The sequence below is a fragment of the Papio anubis genome, chromosome 17 (assembly GCF_008728515.1).
Source record: "Papio anubis isolate 15944 chromosome 17, Panubis1.0, whole genome shotgun sequence".
NCBI classification, from domain to species: Eukaryota; Metazoa; Chordata; class Mammalia; order Primates; family Cercopithecidae; genus Papio; species Papio anubis.
In genome coordinates this window covers 28,255,562-28,275,915 of record NC_044992.1, presented here as the reverse complement: position 1 = coordinate 28,275,915, position 20,354 = coordinate 28,255,562, and the positions used below count along the sequence as shown (strand labels likewise).

The 20,354-nt window shown below is 44.4% G+C and overlaps 1 protein-coding gene, 1 long non-coding RNA gene and 1 other non-coding gene across 3 annotated transcripts; 1 reads left to right on the top strand and 2 right to left on the bottom strand.

The window, feature by feature from the left end:
• The first annotated feature begins 7,293 nt into the window (after nt 1-7,293).
• PEX12 (peroxisomal biogenesis factor 12) lies at nt 7,294-10,429 on the top strand. The gene is given in 5 exon segments (XM_003912627.5): nt 7,294-7,501; nt 7,504-7,554; nt 7,557-8,011; nt 8,314-8,867; nt 10,027-10,429. Coding segments are annotated over 5 exon segments (1,488 nt in total). The 5' UTR covers nt 7,294-7,473; the 3' UTR covers nt 10,427-10,429.
• Nucleotides 10,430-11,425: 996 nt separating this feature from the next.
• On the bottom strand, nt 11,426-19,096 carry LOC116271040. Its single transcript, XR_004179392.1, has 2 exons — nt 18,657-19,096; nt 11,426-12,335 (listed from the first exon to the last, which is right to left on the bottom strand). It is a non-coding gene; the product is annotated as an uncharacterized LOC116271040 (long non-coding RNA).
• On the bottom strand, nt 12,457-12,551 carry LOC116271135. Its single transcript, XR_004179574.1, has one exon. It is a non-coding gene; the product is annotated as a Z30 small nucleolar RNA (small nucleolar RNA).
• Nucleotides 19,097-20,354: the final 1,258 nt, after the last annotated feature.

The window sequence follows — 20,354 nt, the reverse complement described above, 5'->3', positions numbered from 1 at the left end:
AAGCTTGGATATTCAGCACAATGTTAAAAGTGGTTATTGCGGAATAGTGAGAGTTTTACTTTTCTTCCTAATATTTTTCTGTACTTTTCAAATACAATGAACATGTATTTATTTATATGATTGGGATGTGCCTTTTAAATCATATTGTTGAAAAATATGATACAGAAAAATGCTTTGAAATGATAAGAATAAAAGAAAGATACAAAACTCTAAATCCAGAGGCATATATATACCTATTAGTGGTTCTCTCTGGGTGCTGATTACAAATGTTATCTTCTTTATATTTGTTTTATTTTCCAATCCTTTCTCTGAAAAATGCATATATTTTAAGGAAAAATGAACCAATGCTATTTTCAAAATACAGCATCAATCCAAAAGCTTTTCCAACCTCATTCTCTTCCACTTTTAGGTGAAAGTATTGACCAATCTCCCTTCTTTTCACCTTTTGGGACCATCACGGGCTCATAATCTAATGGGAGATCACTCAAGAAACTGTTGAAATGATCCAGCCACATGATGATGGTGGTTTAAACAAATAACTGTTGATATTTATTGAGTGTGATTTTATGTCAGTTACTCTGCTAAGTACATTTTTACATCCTCACCACCTACCTGATAACCAGGCAGGTACCATTACTTCCTCTATTTTAAGAGATACAGAGAAGTTAAAAGGTAGAATTAAGATGGCCGGGCATGGTGGCTCACGCCTGTAATTCCAACACTTTGGGAGGCCAAGGCGGGCGGATCACGAGGTCAGGAGATCGAGACCATGCTGGCTAACATGGTGAAACCCCGTCTCTACTAAAAATACAAAAAAGTTAGCCAGGTGTGGTGGCAGGCAACTGTAGTCCCAGCTACTGGGGAGGCTGAGGCAGGAGAATGGCGTGAACCTGGCAGACGAAGCTTGCAGTGAGCTGAGGTTGTACCACTGCACTCCAGCCTGGATGACAGAGCGAGACCCTGTCACACACACACACACAAGGTAGAATTAAGATTTGAACCTAGGAAGTCTGACACTAGGACTGATAAGGCTTATGTTTTAGGTTTGGGCAAGGGATGAATGGTGGTACTCGTCACTGAAAATAGGAAAATATAAGAGATGGCAGAAGTTTGGGGAATGAGAGGGAGGTGATGAGTTCATTTTATATGTTAGGTTAGAGTGAAGATCTCTATCCAAGAGGTACTTAATTATATGTGTCTGAAGATAAGGAATGATCTGGAGTTAAATTTGTGAACTGTGAGCATACAGATGATAATTCAATCTGTGGGCATGAACATTATTCATGAAGAATGTGGAGAGCTTGGGGAAGAAACAGATAAACCCAAGAATGCAAAGAGAACTGAGAAGGAGCAGTCAGAGAGGTAGGAGGAAAAGCAGAATAGTATATTTTAGGATGTTTTCGGAGTTTCATGAAAGTAGGGACTATATCAATCTGTTCGCTCTTACCCATGTGAGGCCTAGCCCCATCACACACACACACAAATTAATATATGTTGAATAAATGCATAAATAAGTGATCAACAATATTAGTTGCTATAGACAGGAGAAGGAAGGGGTAAAAAGTGTCTACAGGATTTAGCAACATGGAGGTATTTGATGTTATTGCTGAGAAATCAGTAGAGATACGAAGGCAAAAGTCATACTGCAGATGTTTGAGGATGGATTAGAAGTGAGGAAATAAAAACAGGAATTGCAGATAACTCATAAGAAAGTATGACCAAAGAAAGAAGAGATGGTATCTGAGGAAAAGAGCGGCAAGGATTTTTTCTTTCTTGAGGCAGGGTGTTGCACTGTTGCCCAAGCTGGAGTGCAGTGGTACCATTACAACTCACTGCAGCCTCGACCTCCCAGGCTCAAGCAGTCCTCCCACCTAGCCTCCCAAGTAGCTGCGACTACAGGCGTGCGTCACTACGCCTAGCTAATTTTTTTTTTCTTTTTTGTAGAGGGGTGGGGAGGTCCTGCCATGTTGCCCAGGCTGGTCTGGAACTCCTGGGCTCAAGTGATCCTCCTGCCTTGGCCTCCCCAAATAATCCTCCTGGGATTATAGGTGTGAGCCACCAAACTCAGCCAATTTTTTAAAGTTTAGTTCTATACTCGTATATTTTTCTCTACACTAACACTTTAGCATACCATAGGTTTAATTATCTTTCTTACATATATGGCTCCAAAATCTCTATCTCTAGCCTAGATCTATTCCCCAAATTTCATCACCAAATCGATAACTATACTGCTGGCTAATTCTGTATTTATGGCCCACCAAAGTTAAATCATAAGGAGATGGAGGAGGTTAGAAAAACCTGGTTACAGAGTTGGACGCAGCGGTTTACACCTATGATCCCAGCACTTCGGGAGGTTGAGGTGGGAGGATCACTTGAGCCCAAGAGTTTGAGGCTGTAGTGAGCCATGATCATGCCACTGCACTCCAGCCTGGGTGACAGAGTGAAACCATCTCTAAAAAAAGAAAGAGAAAGAGAGACAGCGGGAGACAGGGGGAGAAAGAGAGCGGGGGGGGGGGGGGGGGAGAGAGAGAGAGAGAAACCTGGTTCAAGGTACAACTCCTAGCAGATAGACATAGATTTTGTAAAGATGTCATTAGAAAAATCTTTAAGAGGCTGGCCATGGTGGTTCATGCCTGTGATCACAGCACTTTGGGAGGCCAAGGCAGGTAGATCACCTGAGGTCAGGACTTTGAACCCAGTCTGGCCAACATGGTGAAACCTTGACTCTACTAAAAATACAAAAATGAGCCAGGCATGGTGACACATGCCTGTAGTCTCAGGTACTAGGGAGGCTGAGGCAGGAGAATCACTTGAACCCGAGAGGAGGAGGTTGCAGTGAGCTGAGATTGTGCCGCTACACTCCAGCCTGGGCGATAAAGCGAGACTCCATCTCGGAAAAAAAAAAAAAAGAAAAGAAAAAGAAAAAAGAAAACTTTTTAAGAGCTTTGATTCATACCTCTCTGCTGTTCAAAAACTTTCAACTTCTCATTGCCTAACATGTTTGAAAGTTATTCTTCCCCCAGTTTCCTCCATCTGTGTGCTCCTTTCTTTGCTTTTCTCATCAATAAAATGGAGGAAGATAGTAACCATAATATTGAACAATGAAATAAATTACATGTAAGGCACTTAGAACTATGGCTGGCACATAGCATGGACTATGGAACTATTTCCTATAATTGTGACTATTTTAATAAATTGCACTGAGCTGCACAAACCAGAAATCTAGGGGTCATTCCTGATTTCCCTTTCCTTCAGCTGACACATCCAATCCATCTCCAGTTGTGAATTCTACCTTTAAAACCTCAAAGCCGTGGCTGGGCACTGTGGCTCACGCCTGTAATCCCAGCACTTTGGAGGCCGAGGTGGATGGATCACAAGGTTAGGAGTTCGTAACCTGCCTGGCCAAGATGGTGAAACCCCATCTCTACTAAAATTAGCTGGGCATTGTGGCGGGTGCCTGTAATCTCAGCTACTGGGGAGGCTAAGGTACAGAATTGCTTGAACCCGGAAGGCAGAGGTTGCAGTGAGCTGAGGTTGCGCCACTGCACTCCAGCCTGGGCAACACAGCAAGACTCTGTCTCAAAAAACAAACAAACAAACAAACAAAAACAAGTAACAAAAAAATCTCAAAGCCATCCAACTCCCTCTATTCAATGTCATGAATCCAAGCCACCATCACCTTTTGCCTGGACTATTAGAAGCCTATAAGTCTTCTCTCTACCATTGTCCACATAGTGGCCAGGTTGTTTAACTTTTTTGGATGTATAACATACATTTAAAAACGTGCATATCTAGCCTGATGCGGTGGCTCACACCCATAATCCCAGCACTTTGGGAGGCAGAGGCAGGGGGATCACTTGAGGCCAGGAGTTTGAGACCAGCCTGGCCAACATGGCAAAACCCTGTCTCTACTAAAAATACAAAATTTAGCTGGGCTTGATGGCACATGCATGTAGTCCCAGCTGCTCGGGGGGTGTGAGGTGGGAGAATCACTTGAACCCGCGAGGCAGAGGTTGCGTGAGCCGAGATTGCACCACTGCACTCCAGCCTCGGCTACAAAGGGAGACTCTATCTCAAGAAAACACAACAAAAACAAAAATGTGCATATATCATAAATGTAAAGCTTGATGTAAATATTGCACACCCACAAAACCATCAGAGACATCTTTAAAAAATATAAACCTGGCCAGGCGCAGTGGCTCACATCTGTAATCCCAGCACTTTGGGAGGCCAAGGCAGGTGGATCACAAGGCCAGGAGTTCGAGACCAGCCTGGCCAACATGATGAAACCCTGTCTCTACTAAAAATACAAAAATTGTAAACCCGGGAGGCGGAGCTTGCAGTGAGCCGAGATCTGGCCACTGCACTCCAGCCTGGGCAACAGAGCGAGACTCCGTCTCAACAACAACAACAACAAAACAAAAACAAAAACAAAAATTAGCTGGGCGTGGTGGCAGGTGCCTGTAATCCCAGCTACTTGGGAGGCTGAGGCAGAAGAATCGCTTGAACCCGGGAGGCAGAGGCTGCAGTGAGCCATCACACCATCGCATTCCAGCCTGGGCAACAAGAGCAAAACTCCGTTTCAAAAAATATATATATATATATATGTATATATGTATATATATACACACACATACTATACACACACCTGATCTCATCTCTGGTGTGTGAATCCTTGATTGGCTTGCTTCCCATTGCACTTGGACTAAAATCCAGGGTCGTTCCCATGGCCTGTGAGTCCCTGCATGGTTTGACCTGTCTACCTCTCTAACATCATTTTATGCCTTTCAGTCACTGCTCATTTCCTCATCATTTCACATTTCGCTAGCTATAATAGCCCTCAAACACACCAAGCTCTTTCCCACCTTAGGGTCTTCACAATACTGTTCCTTCTGCCTAATATTCTTTTCCCCAACTCTTCATATGGCCGGCTCCTCATAATTTAGGTTTGTTATGTCCTCAGAAGGACATTCTGATCATCCAGTCTAAAAGAGTTGGGCCTCCCAGACCTCTTATTCGACTTGCAATTTTTTTTTTTTTTTTTTTTTGAGACAGAGTCTTGCTCTGTTCCCCAGGCTGGAGTGCAGTGGTGTGATCTCAGGTCACTGCAACCTCCGCCTCCTGGGTTCAAGCGATTCTCCTGCCTCAGCCTCGAGTAGCTGGAATAACAAGCATCCGCCACCACTGCACCACTACTCCAAGCTAATTTTTGTATTTTTAGAGATGGTTTCGCCATGTTGGCTAGGCTGGTCTCAAACTCCTGACTTCAAATGATCCACCTGTCTCAGCCTCCCAAAGTGCTGGGATTACAGGTACGAGTCACTGTACCTGGCCCTACCTTTCCTTTTTCTTTTCTTTTTTCTTTTTTTTTTTTTTTGGAGACAGAGTCTTGTTCTGTCACCCAGGCTGAAGTGCAATGGCGCAATCTTGGCTCACCACAACCTCTGCTTCCTGGGTTCAAGATTCTCCTGCCTCAGCCTCCCGAGTAGCTGGGATTACAGGCATGTGCCACCACGCCCGGCTAATTTTTTGTATTTCTAGTAGAGACGGGGTTTCTCCATGTTGGTGAGGCTGGTCACGAATTCGACCTCAGGTGATCCACCCGCCTCGGCCTCCCACAGTGCTGGGATTATAGGCATGAGCCACCGTGCCCGGTCTCCTTTTTCTTATACCATTCATTTAGTTAACTTCTGGAGTACTTCCATGGGACTATCAATCAAGACATCTTGCCTTCCCCTGGCTAAGAGTAAAAGAGAGGGTGGAGAGGGAACTTGAACCGAGAGGTCAGTCGAAATTTGTATCATGAGCACAGACACAAACAGAAATTAGTGGAATCTCGTTCATTGCCAACAATGTTGCCTGGATAAGTACTTCTAATTCCTGTTAGGCAGTCCCAATAGTATTGTTACTTTCTTATTCTTTCAGGGCTGGCTTTACCTATTTTTGTGAGGTATTCCACACACTTCTATAAATTCCGTTTTAGTTTAAATTAGCCTGTTTGTTTCTTTTGCTTGTAACCAAAGATCCCTAAGTGATAAAAATGTTTAATTTCCTGCTTTAGTTGATGCTACTTCTCAACTTTGTATTTTTGCTATTTACTTAAGAAAAGCTTGCACATAACAGTTACTATTAAACAAGCACTTAATATGTATAGAGGTGCTTTATATCGATAAACTATGTCTAGTCTTAAAACTCTGCAAGGTAAAAATCATGTATCAATATGATGGATTTTGGTAGAGTAAAAAACACTTTTTATAACTATAATTAAGGACAATTTGCAAGATTTTCTCTCCTATTGGAGTAACTAAATCCAAACCTTGTTTTTGAGGGTTCTCATTATGCAACCCAATTATTTTTATAACATAAGGGCAGTAAACAATACCTTCTATTCCCAGTTATTTAGCCCAGAGGTGGCACTTCCCAGAGGAAGGGAGGAGAGGTGGAAATCTCATAAGCCTGTGTCAGCCAACTCCAGCGAGACAAAGCTGTACATAATATAAAAGTACTTTACAAACCTTAAGGTAAATCACATTCGTTTTGGCATAAAAACGGCATGAAAGGAACCTGTCAAGTGTTCCCAGTGCATGCTAGTTACAATTCATAAAGCTCCCTCTGTTTTAGCACTGTATTCACATCGCTGGTGGTGACATATCCAACTGTGTTCAAGGACGGAGACCATTTTCTTCCAGTATAGCAAGAGCATGGAGTTATGCTTGAATATAGCCAAAACCTGGAAGACGTTAAACTACCAGCTTGGATGAAAATTAACCATCTCAAGTACTGAGGAACAAGCATGAACCTTTCTCAATCCAATCATCCTTCCTTATAATTGGCGGCAATAAATCTAAGGCTCCTATCTCCTGCTTTGTCGCTTTAAATCCTTTCTGGAAGGCGAAGACATATAAATTAACCACCATCCCTGCCGCGCGTGTACAGCAGAGTCCTTTCCACCTCCAGATTCCCTTCCTCCCTCCGCCCCTAGCTCCATCGCCTGCAGGAGGAACACAGGGCTCAGCAACTGGCCCGAGCTCTGGTTCCCGGCGCCAGACGTCTGCGCGGTGCCCCAAACAGCTTGTCAAAAGGACCTCGCAGAGAGAGGTTCAGAGCTGTAGCTTTCCAGCGAGGCTACCATGCAGACCCAGCTACGAAAACTAAAGCAAACCAGCTGAATATTCATAGCCAAAACCAGACCGCAAGACCCCTCTTCTATTTCAGCGGGGCGGGAGCGGAAGTTCAGGTGGGTCATAGTTCTCTAGTTCCGGTTCCCGGGCCGCATTCGGGACTAGAGTGCCTCTCTTCCGCCAGGCGTCCCTGAGGTCCCGGTGGTTTCTATTTCCGGGTGCGGCTTCTGTCATAAAGCGGAGACCTCCCTTCAAACGTGGCGTCGTGGGTTCTTTGCGCCTCGCGTGGGGTCAGCAAGCAAGGACGGGCGCGGGCGGGGATACTCAAAGCCAACAGCTGGAGCTAGCCTTCATGTCCCGGGCTTACAGTGACACGACTGAATCCTTAGAGTCGGCTAGCTTTTGAGCTCTCACGATTGGAGAGGAGGGGGTTTTCTGGTTCGCAGCTCGACAGGATCGCGTCCCCCACAGTCACGCTCTGCCCTGAGGTGCAGCATTTGACAAGTTACCCCCTCGCACATACCACTTCCACCCAGGTCCGAGTTAACTTTGTTATTAACCTTCTTGAGACTCCCCTCCGCCTCCACAACAGGTCTTTTTTCCCCAGTTCATTTTTGCCCTTAAGATTGAGTTTCGAGTTTCAGATATTATGCAGAAAGTTTACCTTTAAGACTGAGCACGCATCTGATACCCTTCCTTCCGAAAAAGTTCATGCTCACGGGAGAGTTTGTGGGAAAAGTGAAAGCCAGTACACACAGGAAGCTATGGCTGAGCACGGGGCTCACATCACAACTGCTTCTGTAGCCGATGACCAGCCATCCATCTTTGAGGTGGTAGCACAGGACAGTTTAATGACAGCAGTGAGACCCGCTCTTCAGCATGTGGTCAAGGTAAGGTATTAATTCTTGGAAAGGCTTTAGGGACAACTGGGTAAAAACCAACGAATAATTTGTGCTTATTTGGTAGCCTAGCGTTTGAAATAGCCAATTTGCAAATAACTCGTATCCCATGACTTAAGAGTTATTGAGTCTCTGTTATGTGTAGAGACCTGTACTGAATACCCAGCATTTCAGGGTCCAAAAGTGACTTAAGACAAAATGTGTAGACTTTAGAGGAAAAGGGGGAATGTAAATAGAAGGTGTAGAACTTGTGTAATGGAATGAATTTTACTTACTGCTTTATTTTGCTTTAGGTTCTTGCAGAATCAAATCCCACCCACTATGGCTTCTTGTGGAGGTGGTTTGATGAAATCTTTACTCTGCTAGATCTTCTGGTCCAGCAGCATTACCTGTCTAGAACCAGTGCCTCATTTTCTGAAAACTTTTATGGCTTAAAGAGAATTGTAATGGGGGACACTCACAAGTCTCAGAGACTGGCTAGCGCTGGTCTCCCAAAGAAGCAGCTTTGGAAATCAATTATGGTCCTGGTTCTTCTTCCCTATCTGAAAGTGAAGCTGGAGAAGCTGGTTTCTAGCCTGAGAGAAGAGGATGAATATTCTATTCATCCCCCTTCTTCCCGCTGGAAACGATTTTACAGAGCCTTCCTGGCAGCCTACCCATTTGTGAATATGGCCTGGGAAGGATGGTTTCTTGTACAACAACTTCGATACATCCTAGGAAAAGCTCAGCATCACTCACCACTGCTGAGGCTGGCTGGAGTTCGGCTAGGTCGACTGACAGTTCAGGATATACAAGCTCTGGAGCACAAACCAGCTAAGGCCAGCATGATGCCGCAGCCAGCCAGGAGGTAAGGCCTTAACATTTCCAAAAGATCTTTAGTTAGTAAATTCTAAAATCTTATCCCAGTTTCGTGAAATTCACCTGTTAACTTTGTGGTATTGCATAAAGTCACAGAAAAGCTATTCCTTGTGTCCATAAAATAAGGACTGTCATCCTGGTAACCTTTATCATACTAGGTATACTTTATTTATTTATTTTTTTGAGACGGAGTTTCGCTCTGTCGCCCAGGCTGGAGTGCAGTGGCCAGATCTCAGCTCACTACAAGCTCCGCCTCCCGGGTTCACGCCATTCTTCTGCCTCAGCCTCCCAAGTAGCTGGGACCACAGGCACCCGCCACCTCGCCCGGCTAGTTTTTTTGTACTTTTTAGTAGAGACGGGGTTTCACCATATTAACCAGGATGGTCTCGATCTCCTGACCTCGTGATCCGCCCGTCTCGGCCTCCCAAAGTGCTGGGATTACAGGCTTGAGCCACCGCGCCCGGCCAACTTTAGTGCATACTTGCTATGTCCCGGGTTCTGTGCTAGGTGCTTTCTTTACGTACATTATCTTAATCCTCAACACAACCCAATGAAGTAAATGTATTAGCTCACAGTTGAGGAAACTAAACCCAAGCAGTTAAGTACCTTGCCAAGGTCATGTAGCTACATAGCTAGAAGGTGGCAGAGCTGGGATTCAAGCCAAATCAATACAATTCTAAAGACTGTGCTCTGTGAGCCACTGCACCCAGCCTAAGACTGTGCTCTTAATCATATTGTTGTTGTGCTCCTTCTAGTTCATATTTATGTTCTCCTACAAGTTCAAATATATACATTCCTCAATACTGCTAAGTTTTTTGTTAAGTGAATTTTTTTTTTCTGGATCACTATCTTCCACTAAAAAAAAGGGAGGAGATTTATATAATAAAATTCTCTACTGATTTCTCTTTCAAAACACAAAACCAAACCCTAATCATTTGTTACTAAAAACAAAGCTTAGCTCCTATGCCCCTAAAATACTGTAAGTTAGAAAGAATCATTTAGAATAGATCCTTAAGGAGATAGTCTACCAACCATTCAGTCCCAGTGATTCTGATGAAAAATGTAAGAACTGCATTTATGTTAGTCACTTTGTAATTATACCTAAATAAAGTTTCTCTCTTTGCCTCCTTGTTCTTTTCTCCCAACAGTGTTAGTGAGAAGATAAAGTCAGCTCTGAAGAAAGCTGTGGGGGGTGCTGCCTTATCCCTGTCTACTGGCCTTTCTGTGGGTGTATTCTTCTTGCAGTTCCTTGACTGGTGGTATTCATCTGAAAATCAAGAAACCATCAAGTCATTGACTGCCCTGCCTACTCCACCACCACCTGTACACCTAGACTATAACTCTGATTCTCCCCTCTTACCCAAAATGAAGACTGTGTGCCCACTGTGTCGTAAAACCCGGGTGAATGATACTGTTCTTGCCACCTCTGGCTATGTGTTTTGTTACCGCTGTGTGTTTCATTATGTGAGGAGTCACCAAGCTTGTCCCATCACAGGTTATCCAACAGAAGTACAACATCTGATTAAACTCTACTCCCCCGAGAACTGAAAAGGAATTGTGTCTTATCCTCACAACAAAAGTATTGCGCTATAATGCCACAGAGCTGGTTTCAGTATGGTACTGAGTTGACACTTCTCAGCCTCAATTCATAACTATATGAACTTTAAATGACTATATGGATTTCTTTAAAAGGATATGCCCATTTGATCCTAACCTTTTAGCCTGCTCTCCAGAACCCTACTTACAGTTGACCAAACTGCTTAAAGTAGAAGAATCAGGACTGGCAGGGGATATGAGGGCCAGTGTAGAGATTAAACAGAATAATGAGTACACAAGTTTTTGTCTATCCCTTTCCTTAAAATATAAGAAGTATAGAAGCTCTTGGGAAAAACCCAGGTTAGACTACATAAAAAATCAAGTGAACAGTGAGTTGTTAGCAAGCCTTTTTAGAAAAGAAAGCATTTACTTGCCTGTCTGTAAGGTGGAAATTTCATCAGTTTGCAAACGATAAGAAATGTAGACCTGCTCTTGATAGAAATGCTTAGAAACACTTTAGGGGGGGGGAAAAAAGCTCCTTCCATATACTGTGACCCATTTGTTAAGTGACATCTATAGTTTACCAGCTTTTAAGGATAAAAAAGGACATCTTAAAAGTTGGATATTTAGGATATTTAAGGATATTCCTGTATGAGCTCTCCATATCTTTCTTGAGAAACTGGTTAAAAAAGGAATAGGGGTTGAGTGTTACAAAGAGACTAGTCTGAAGATTCCTGTATAAAAGCAAAGCTAACAAGCAATGAAGATGTGAAGCAAAATACTAATATAATTGTGTAAAGAAAGGATATTTTAATAAGTTCTTTCTGCTTGCTGCTAAGAGTTTGCTAAACTGTCATGAATTATTCTGGTTATTACTAAAGTTTCTATGAAACACTTAAGTAGATTTTAAGAATAAATGTTTCTGGAAAAGAACTTCCATGTTGTTATGATTTTGTAGAAATGTAAAGATTACTTGAGGTGTTTAAAATAAATTTTTCATTCAGACTACTGTTGACTTTTTGAGGTGTTTTTATATTGACGTTTTGCCAATTCAGTTGTTGGAACAAAAATCCTCTGCTCCAACAATAAGAATTCAGCCTCATGCGAAATACCTTGCATCAACTTAAACACTTAAGTTGCCTATGTAGGAGCATTTATGCCATTGGATTGGCAGGCTGGTGAAAACATGGTTTAAAAAAAAAATCATCACTAGAAGAGGAAGGATGAAAATGATTTTTGAGAGCCTCTGCTGACATAGGTGTTTTCCAATACTTTAACTCATTTTACCAATTCAAAGCACATTCTCTGATAGCACAGAGGTGATAAAGCTAAAACTTTAAATAGAATATCCCATGGATTTTAACATTAAGGCATTTATGATGTTAGCTGAGACAATAAAAAAAAATTTAAACTTTTATATGCCATAAGAAAAGTGTAATGGATTTTAAAATTCTCGTTAAACCTCAAAATTTTTACTAAAGCAAATATCATGGTTAATTAAACATTTTTATTTTTTTTTATTTTTTTACTGAAACAGAGTCTCACTCTGTTGCCATGGCTTGAGTGCAGTGGCGTGATCTCAGCTCACTGCAACCTCCACCTCCTGGTTTCAAACAATTCTCTCACCTCAGTCTCCCAAGTAGCTGTGATTACAGGTGTGCGCCACCACACCCGGATGATTTTTGTATTTTTAGTAGAGGCAGGGTTTTGCCATGTTGGCCCGGCTGGTGGAACTCCTGACCTCAAGTGATCCGCCCGCCTTGGCCTCCCAAAGTGCTGGGATTACAGGCATGAGCCACCGTGCCCAGCCAATTAAATGTTTTAAATACAGTAATAAGTGAATAATAGAATTGAGCCAGATTCAAGATTGAAATGATGTAGTCCTCCGTGAAGAATTCAAAGCAAGATTTTTCATCTCAACCTAAGAAGGAAAACATGAGTATCAGTAATTCAAACGAACATAAAAGAAACATCTTAAACATGATAAAACCAGTGTCCAAACAGGATACAACACACCTGTGTGGAAAAACCACAACCAGAATCAGCTCAGAGAGAAGATTAAGAGATCATACCCTGGTCAAAGCCAACATTGAAGCAATGGCAATACCAGGTCAGACTACTTCACTCATCATCGCATCGCTGCATTTCATCTTGTATTACCTAAGAGCAACCCACTGCTCTAGTTTCACATCCAAGAAAACACAGGCTTACCTATGAGAAAAATAAAGCCTTCTATTCAGGTAAGTTTCAACCATGGGTTTCTAATTAATATTTCTTTTCTTTTTTCTTTTGTTTTTTTAAAGACAGGGTCTTACTCTGTCACCCAGGCTGGAGTGCAATGGCCTGATCATGGCTCATTGCAGTCTCAATCTCCCCAGGCTCAGGTGATCATCCCACCTTAGCCTCCCAAGTAGCCGGGCCTACAGTCATAGGCCACCATACGTGGCTAATTTTTGTACTTTTTGTAGAGACAGGGTTTTACCATGTTGGCCAGGCTGTTCTCAAACTCCTGGACTCAAGCAATCCACCCTCTTCAGCCTCCCAAAGTGCTTGGATTACAGGTGTGAGCCACCATGCCTGACCTGTTTTCAATTAATATTTATTTTTATTTTTTATTTTGAGACAAGGTTTCACTCTGTCAACCAGGCTGGAGTGCAGTGGTGTGATCATGGCTCACTGTAGTCTCAAACTCCTGGGCTCAGGCGATCCTCCCAGGTGGCTAGGATTACAGGTGCATGTCACCACCCCTGGCGATTTTTCAATTTTTTGTAGAGACAGGGTCTTGGTATGTTTCCCAGGCTGTTTTCAAACTCCTGGCTTCAAGTGATCCTCCCGCCTTGGCCTCCCAAAACCCTGGGATCACAGGCTTGAGCCTATAAGCCTACCCTTAGCCTAGTTCAAAAGCAAAAGCTTTAGAAAATATATTTTCTTTTCTCTTTTTTAAATTTATGTCCTTTTTGTAGAGACAGGGTCTTGCCCTGTCACCTAACCTGGAGTGCAGTGGCATGATCATGGCTCACTGTGGCCTCAAACTGCTTGGGCTCAAGCTATCCTCCCACCCTAGGCTTCTGAGTAGCTGACATCTTAGGTGAGCACCACCACACCCAGGTAATTAAAAAAAAATATTTGTAGAGACAGGGTCTTGCTATGTTGCCCAGGCTGGTCTCAAACTGCTGGGCTTAAGTGATCCTCCCTCTTTGGCCTTCCAAAATGCTAGATTACAGGTGTAAGCCACTGTACCTGGCCTAGAAAAGATTTTTTTTTTTTTTTTTTTGAGACGGAGTCTCACTGTTTCCCAGGCTGGAGTGCAGTGGCACAATCTTGGCTCACTGCAGCCTCTGCCTCCTGCGCTCAAGCAATTCTCCTGCCTCAGCCTCCTGAATAGCAGGGACTACAGGCATGTGCCACTACGCCCAGCTAATTTTTGTATTTTTAGTAGAGACGGGGTTTCACCATGTTGGCCAGGCTGGTCTTGAACTCCTGACCTCAAGTGATCTGCCAGCCTTGGCCTCCCAAAGTGCTGGAATTACAGGCATGAGCCACTACACCCAGCCTAGAAAAGATTTTCTACTAAATTTCTTTATAAATTCCAGTTCATTTAATATGCAATTTGATTTATAATTCTTCTGCCAACAAAGATTAAAATTAAAGTCATAAAAGTTTTTAAACCAGAATCTTCTTTTTTTTTGTTTTTCCCGAGACGGAGTCTCACTCTGTCGCCCAGACTGAAGTGCAATGGCCCGATCTCGGCTCACTGCAAGCTCCACCTCCCGGGTTCACGCCATTCTCCTGCCTCAGCCTCCCGAGTAGCTGGGACTACTGGCACCCACCATCACGCCCGGCTAATTTTTTTTGTAATTTTAGTGGAGACGGGGTTTCACTGTGTTAGCCAGGATGGTCTCGATCTCCTGACCTCGTGATCCGCCCGCCTTGACCTCCCAAAGTGCTAGGATTACAGGCATGAGCCACCATGCCCGGCTAAACCAGAATCTTCTATCTGAGGAGTCGAAGAACCCAGAGAGGCTATGATTTGCCAAAGATCCATAGGAAATTAACTGCAGAGCTAGAAAGAGAACTTGAGGTATGATTACCAGATTTATAGTTTTTCTGTAACAACTAAATAAAAGGTTCAATTTCATTTCTCTTTAGGGTTCTACCTTTAGATTTACTAATGAGGAAGGACATGGAAGATAAAGAAAGCAAGGTGAAGCATGGGTAATTCACAATCTGAAAAATCAATTTGTGAATGAAAAAGCTGACCTCCACTCCACTCCACTCCATTCTCCACTCCACTCCCTCACTCTGTCGCCCAGGCTAGAGTGCAGTGGTGCAATCTTGGCTCACTGCAACCTCTGCCTCCTGGGTTCAAGTGATTCTCCTGCCTCAGCCTCCCGAGTAGCTGAGACTACAGGTGAGCACCACCATGCCTAGCTAATTTTTGTATTTTTTAAGTAGAGATGGGCTTTCACCCTATTGGCCAGGCTGGTCTTGAACTCCTGACCTCGTGATCTGCCTGCCTCAGCCTCCCAAAGTACTGGAATTATGAGCGTGAGCCACCACGCCCGGCCTCTTTATTTTATTTTTTGAGACGGATTCTCACTTTGTCACCCAGGCTGGAGTGCAGTGGTGCTATCTCAGCTCACTTTTGCCTCTGCCTCCCAGGTTCAAGCAGTCCTACTTCAGCCTCCCAGGTAGCTGGGATTACAGGCATGCACAACCAGGCCTAGCTAATTTTTGTATTTTCAGTAGAAACGGGGTTTTGCCATGTTGGCCAGGCTGGTCTTGAACTCCTCACCTCAAGTGATCTGCCCACCTCAGCATCCCAAAGTGCTGGGATTACAAGCGTGAGCCACCCCACCTGGCCTCTCCAGACTTTCAAAATGATATTGTCAGTATCTAAAAATTCTGGGGCCACCATATACTGCCTTCAGCCATCTCTCAACATTCATAGACTGATATTCCCTAGTTAAAACTGACAGCTGTTGGTCTGTGTTCACCATTCAGCAACTAAGCTCCATAAAGAGGAAAAACTAGGTTGGGCACAGTGGTTCGCACCTGTAATCCCAGCACTTTGGGAGGCTGAGGCAGGCAGGTCACCTGAGGCCAGGAGTTCCAGACCAGCCTGGTCAATGTGGCGAAACCCCATCTCTATTAAAAATACAAAAATTAGCTGGGCATGGTGGTGGACGCCTGTAGTCTCAGCTACTTGGGAGGCTGAGGCACAAGAATCACTTGAACCAGGGAGGCAGAGGTTGCACTGAGTCGAGACTGTACCACTGCATTCCAGCCTGGGTGATAGACTGAATCTCTGTCTCAAAAGAGGGAAAGTAACTTACGAAGTGCCTGTTACACAAGGGTTATGCTTGACCTTTTAACTTATCATCTACAGGTGAAATGAGTACACATTAGAAATAAGAGACTGGGCGCGGTGGCTCATGCCTGTTATCCCAGCACTTTGGGAGGCCAAGGCGGGTAAATCACCTGAGGTCAGGAGTTCGAGACCAGCCTGGCCAACATGGTGAAACCTGTCTCTACTAAAAGTACAAAAGTTAGCAGGTGCCTGTAATGCCAGCTACTCAGGAGGCTGAGGCAGGACAATAGCTTGAACCTGGGAGGCGGAGGTTGCAGTGAGCTGAGATTGCACCACTGCACTCCAGCCTGGGCGACAAGAGCGAGACCCTGTCCCAGAAAAAAAAAAAAAAAAAAAAGAAAGAAAGAAATAAGAAAACAGAGGCTGAGAGAGCTTAATAATTTAAATAAATCTGCCAGAAATAATGAAACTTGTGAGCAAAGTCAAGCTCTGAACCAATGAGTGCTGACTCTAAAACCCACGTTCCTTTTGGCAGACAATACTGCTATCTCAGTGGGCCTCCTGCCTCCAGTTTCTCTCCCATCCAATGTACTTTGAATCTTACAAACATACTAACCCTTATATATGGAGGTATGATTAAGTTATTACTCACTACTCACAAGCATTCAATTGCTCCCCATAGTCTAGGAAATAAAGTCCCACGACTTTGTTTAGCAATCAAGATGTTTCAAAACAGACCCAAATTTATCCTTAAATACACCATAAATAAAGCAAACATGTCTTTTGTTTGTTTGTTTTTCTGAGATAGAGTCTCGCTCTGTCACCCAGGCTGGAGTGCAGTGATGCAATCTCGGTTCACTGTAACCTCAGCCTCCTGGGTTCAAGCGATTCTCCTGCCTCAGCTTCCAAAGTAGCTGGGATAACAGGCATAAGCCACCATGCCCAACTAATTTTTGGAGTTTTAGTAGAGACGGGGTTTCGCCATGTTGGCCAGGCTGGTCTTACCTGACCTCAAGTGATCCACCTACCTTGGCCTCCCAGGTGCTGGGATTACAGGCATGAGCCACCGCACCTGGCCTTCAAACATATCTTACAGTCTAATCAACCCAGATTTTCCTTAGTCCTCATATTGGCTCTATTTGACCTTATGCCCTCCATCTACAAAGTCTTTTCCTCTCTGTAGAAATCCTTTCTATACTTCAAAATCCTATCCCTGCAGTTTGCAACCCTCCAAAATGCCATCTTTTGCATGAAGCCTTTTTTCATCAATCCAACAGGAGGTACCTGTCCTCCTTCTGAATTATGAAAGCACGTTAATGTCTGTTTTCTGGTACCTATTTCACTTTGTGTCTTAAGATCCAGACAGCCAGCCTACCATGTAATTCAAGATCTTTACAAGTCTAATCCCTCCCTATCTGCTCCATCATCAGCTGGGCAAACCTCCCATGTGCTCCAGCCACATGAGGGCAGGTACGCCTTCCTAGTTCCTGGAGTGCCTTCTCCACCCCTTTCGATGGGGAGAAAACCTAAGTATACTTTTTGTTTGTTTGTTTGTTTTTTAAGATTTTTAACATTTATTTGGATTCTTAGTTTGTGGGAAAAGAGTAAGATAGTCACATCTAGACTGTTACATAGTTCAAGCTTTTTAAGGGGGATATTTAAACACAGAGCATATAAATTTAAAATGCTGTATAGTTACCATAAAATAACAGCAACGAGAAACTAGCACTGTTCTACCTGTCTTCTCCCCACAACTCAGGTGTGGGATTTGCCTTATTACTCAAAAAACGGGTCAAGAGTAATCATCCCAAGTTTACGCTGAAGGGGGTGAGATGACAGCCAGAGATTAAAAGCTCACACATCCATAAGCAAGGTCCCAGTCAGGCATCTGGAAGGGCAAAGGGACGGCTCTGTGCTGGCTGAGTAAAAGGCGCTTTCGTGGAGGGATAAATACCCACCCTAAGTATACTTTTTTTTTTTTTTTAAAAAAAAATTTATTTATTATTATTATACTTTAAGTTGTAGGGTACATGTGCATAACGTGCAGGTTTGTTACATATGTATACTTGTGCCATGTTGGTGTGCTGCACCCATCAACTCGTCATTTACATCAGGTATAACTCCCAATGCAATCCCTCCCCCCTCCCCCCTCCCCATGATAGGCCCCGGTGTGTGATGTTCCCCTTCCCGAGTCCAAGTGATCTCACTGTTCAGTTCCCACCTATGAGTGAGAACATGCGGTGTTTGGTTTTCTGTTCTTGTGATAGTTTGCTAAGAATGATGGTTTCCAGCTGCATCCATTTAAACTTCACTCAAGACCAGGCGCGGTGGCTTTCGCCTGTGATCCCAGCACTTTGGGAAGCCGAGGCGGGTGGATCACGAGGTCAGGAGTTCAAGACCAGCCTGGCCAACATGGTGAAACCCCATCTCTACTAAAGATACAAAAATTAGCCGGGCATGGTGGTGTGCGCCTGTAATCCCAGCTACTTGGAAGGCTGAGGTAGAGAACTGCTTGAACCTGGGAGGCGGAGGTTGCAGTGAGCCGAGATCGCGCCACTGCACTCCAACCTGGGAGACAGAGCGAGACTCCCGTCTCAAAAAAAAAAACAAAAAACAAAACAAAAATAAGCTTTACTCAAATATCACTTTCCGTTAAATGTCCCTAATTACTTCAATCATCCCCCCTTCTCTCACAGCACTTTCTTCAACCACAGCACGCATCACAGGCCAACTACTCACCAGTTCACGTTTTCCGCCCTCACGCCCACTTGCCCAATCACAGAGTTCCTAAAGAACCAGGACTATATTTTACTGGCCTTTGTAGCCACTGCACTCGGAATGGTGCCTAGTACACAGGAATGAGCGACTGTTCCTACTAAACCCTAAGCTCCTAGATTATAAAAGCATGAACACGTTATAAATCCGACTTACCTCCAACATTTCACGTAGGTAAAGACCATACCTCAAGCACCTCCAAGCCCTCATTTCCCCAGCCTCTACCTCATGGCGCTCTGCACAGCCATCTGCGCACAACCAGTGCTTACACACAGGAGGCCCTCAAAATAATACTAACAATCTAAAGTCCAAATCTCACGAACTCCCGGGAAGACAGAGTAAGGCCAGAGCCAAGGCTTGAACCAAACACCCAGGCAGGGGTCTGCACCCCGCTTTTTTAACTCGTAAAACTCCTACGACCTGGACTGTCTCAGGAAGCCTGTTCTGGCCTGAGGAGGATGAAGGTAGCCAAGCTCTCCAGATTTCAGTCCCAGGTCAAACATGTTTCCCGCGTCCCTCTCCTCTGCTTCTCCGGCCCGCTCTGGTCTTACAGCCTAGCGTGGCTCTCGCCGAACAACCAATCCCACGGCGGACATCGGGTCACGTGGGCTACCCTGAGGCGTGGCTGGTGCGAGGAGCAGCCAATCGAAGGTCGAGGCGAACGTCAGGGGTGGAGCGGAAGCGATGGCGGACGCATCTTTTTCGTCGTCTCTTTGCGTCGCTATTTCTACCCTGAGAGTTAAGCCAATCGCTTTCCAAGTTCTGAGCAATTCTCTCCCGCCCCCTCTACAATTCTCCGCCCTCGGCAGTCGGGACGACTGTTAGGCAGAGTGATTTCGCCAGTACTCTGTTTCGTAACTGGGAATGAGCATCTGAGGCAGGATTATAGTAGTGTGTGTGTGCCCTGGGATTGCGGGAAGAAATGGTTTTGGGTTTTTGTTTTTGTTTTTGTTTTGTTTTGTTTTGTTTTTGAGACAGGATCTCACTCGAGTCGCCCAGGCTGGAGTGCAGTGGTGCGATCTCCTCTCACTGTCACCTCCGCCTCCCAGGCTCAAGCGATTCTCCTACCTCAGCCCTACGAGTAGCTTGGATTACAGACAGGCGTCACCACTCCCGGCTAGTTTTCTTTTTTCTTTTTCCCCGAGATGGAGTTTCTCTCTGTCGCCCAGGCTGCAGTGTAGTGGCGCGATCTCGGCTCACTGCAACCTTCTTCTCACAGGTTCAAGCGATTCTCGTGCCTCAGCCTCCCAAGTAGCTGGGATTACAGGCACCCACCATCATGCCCGGCTAATTTTTGTACTTTTGTAGAGACGGAGTTTCACCGTGTTGGCCAGGCTGGTCTTGAACTCCTGACCTCAGGTGATCCGCCCGCCTCGGCCTCCCAAAATTCTGGGATTACAGGCGTGAGCCACCGCGCCCGGCCTCAACTGTATTTAGATTATACAGGGGGGTAGAGAGTGAAAGCAGAAAAAGCTATTGCAATGGTCCAAGTGAGAGCTAATAGGAGCTTAAATTAGACCGGCAGTGGAAATAGAGGAGTGGCATATGAAAGGCGAATGAGGATTGTGATGAATGTTAGATAGGGATGGGTAGAAGGACACGAAGAAATAAAATGGAGAGTCTTCAGTACCAGACCCACTCAAGGCCTCTTTCGTTCGTTAAGGATTGGAGAGATTAGACAGTGAAGACAATGTGCCTTTGCGTGTGCTATTTCTTCTACCTGGTTTATCTTTCTCCCATCTATCTCCCTTTCTCTCAACCTGTTGCCTTCTTTCTTTTTTTTTGAAATGAAAGGTCTCACATATTTTTTACTGAAGCCAGCCAACCAACGCGTTCATAACAGATTCAGAGAGT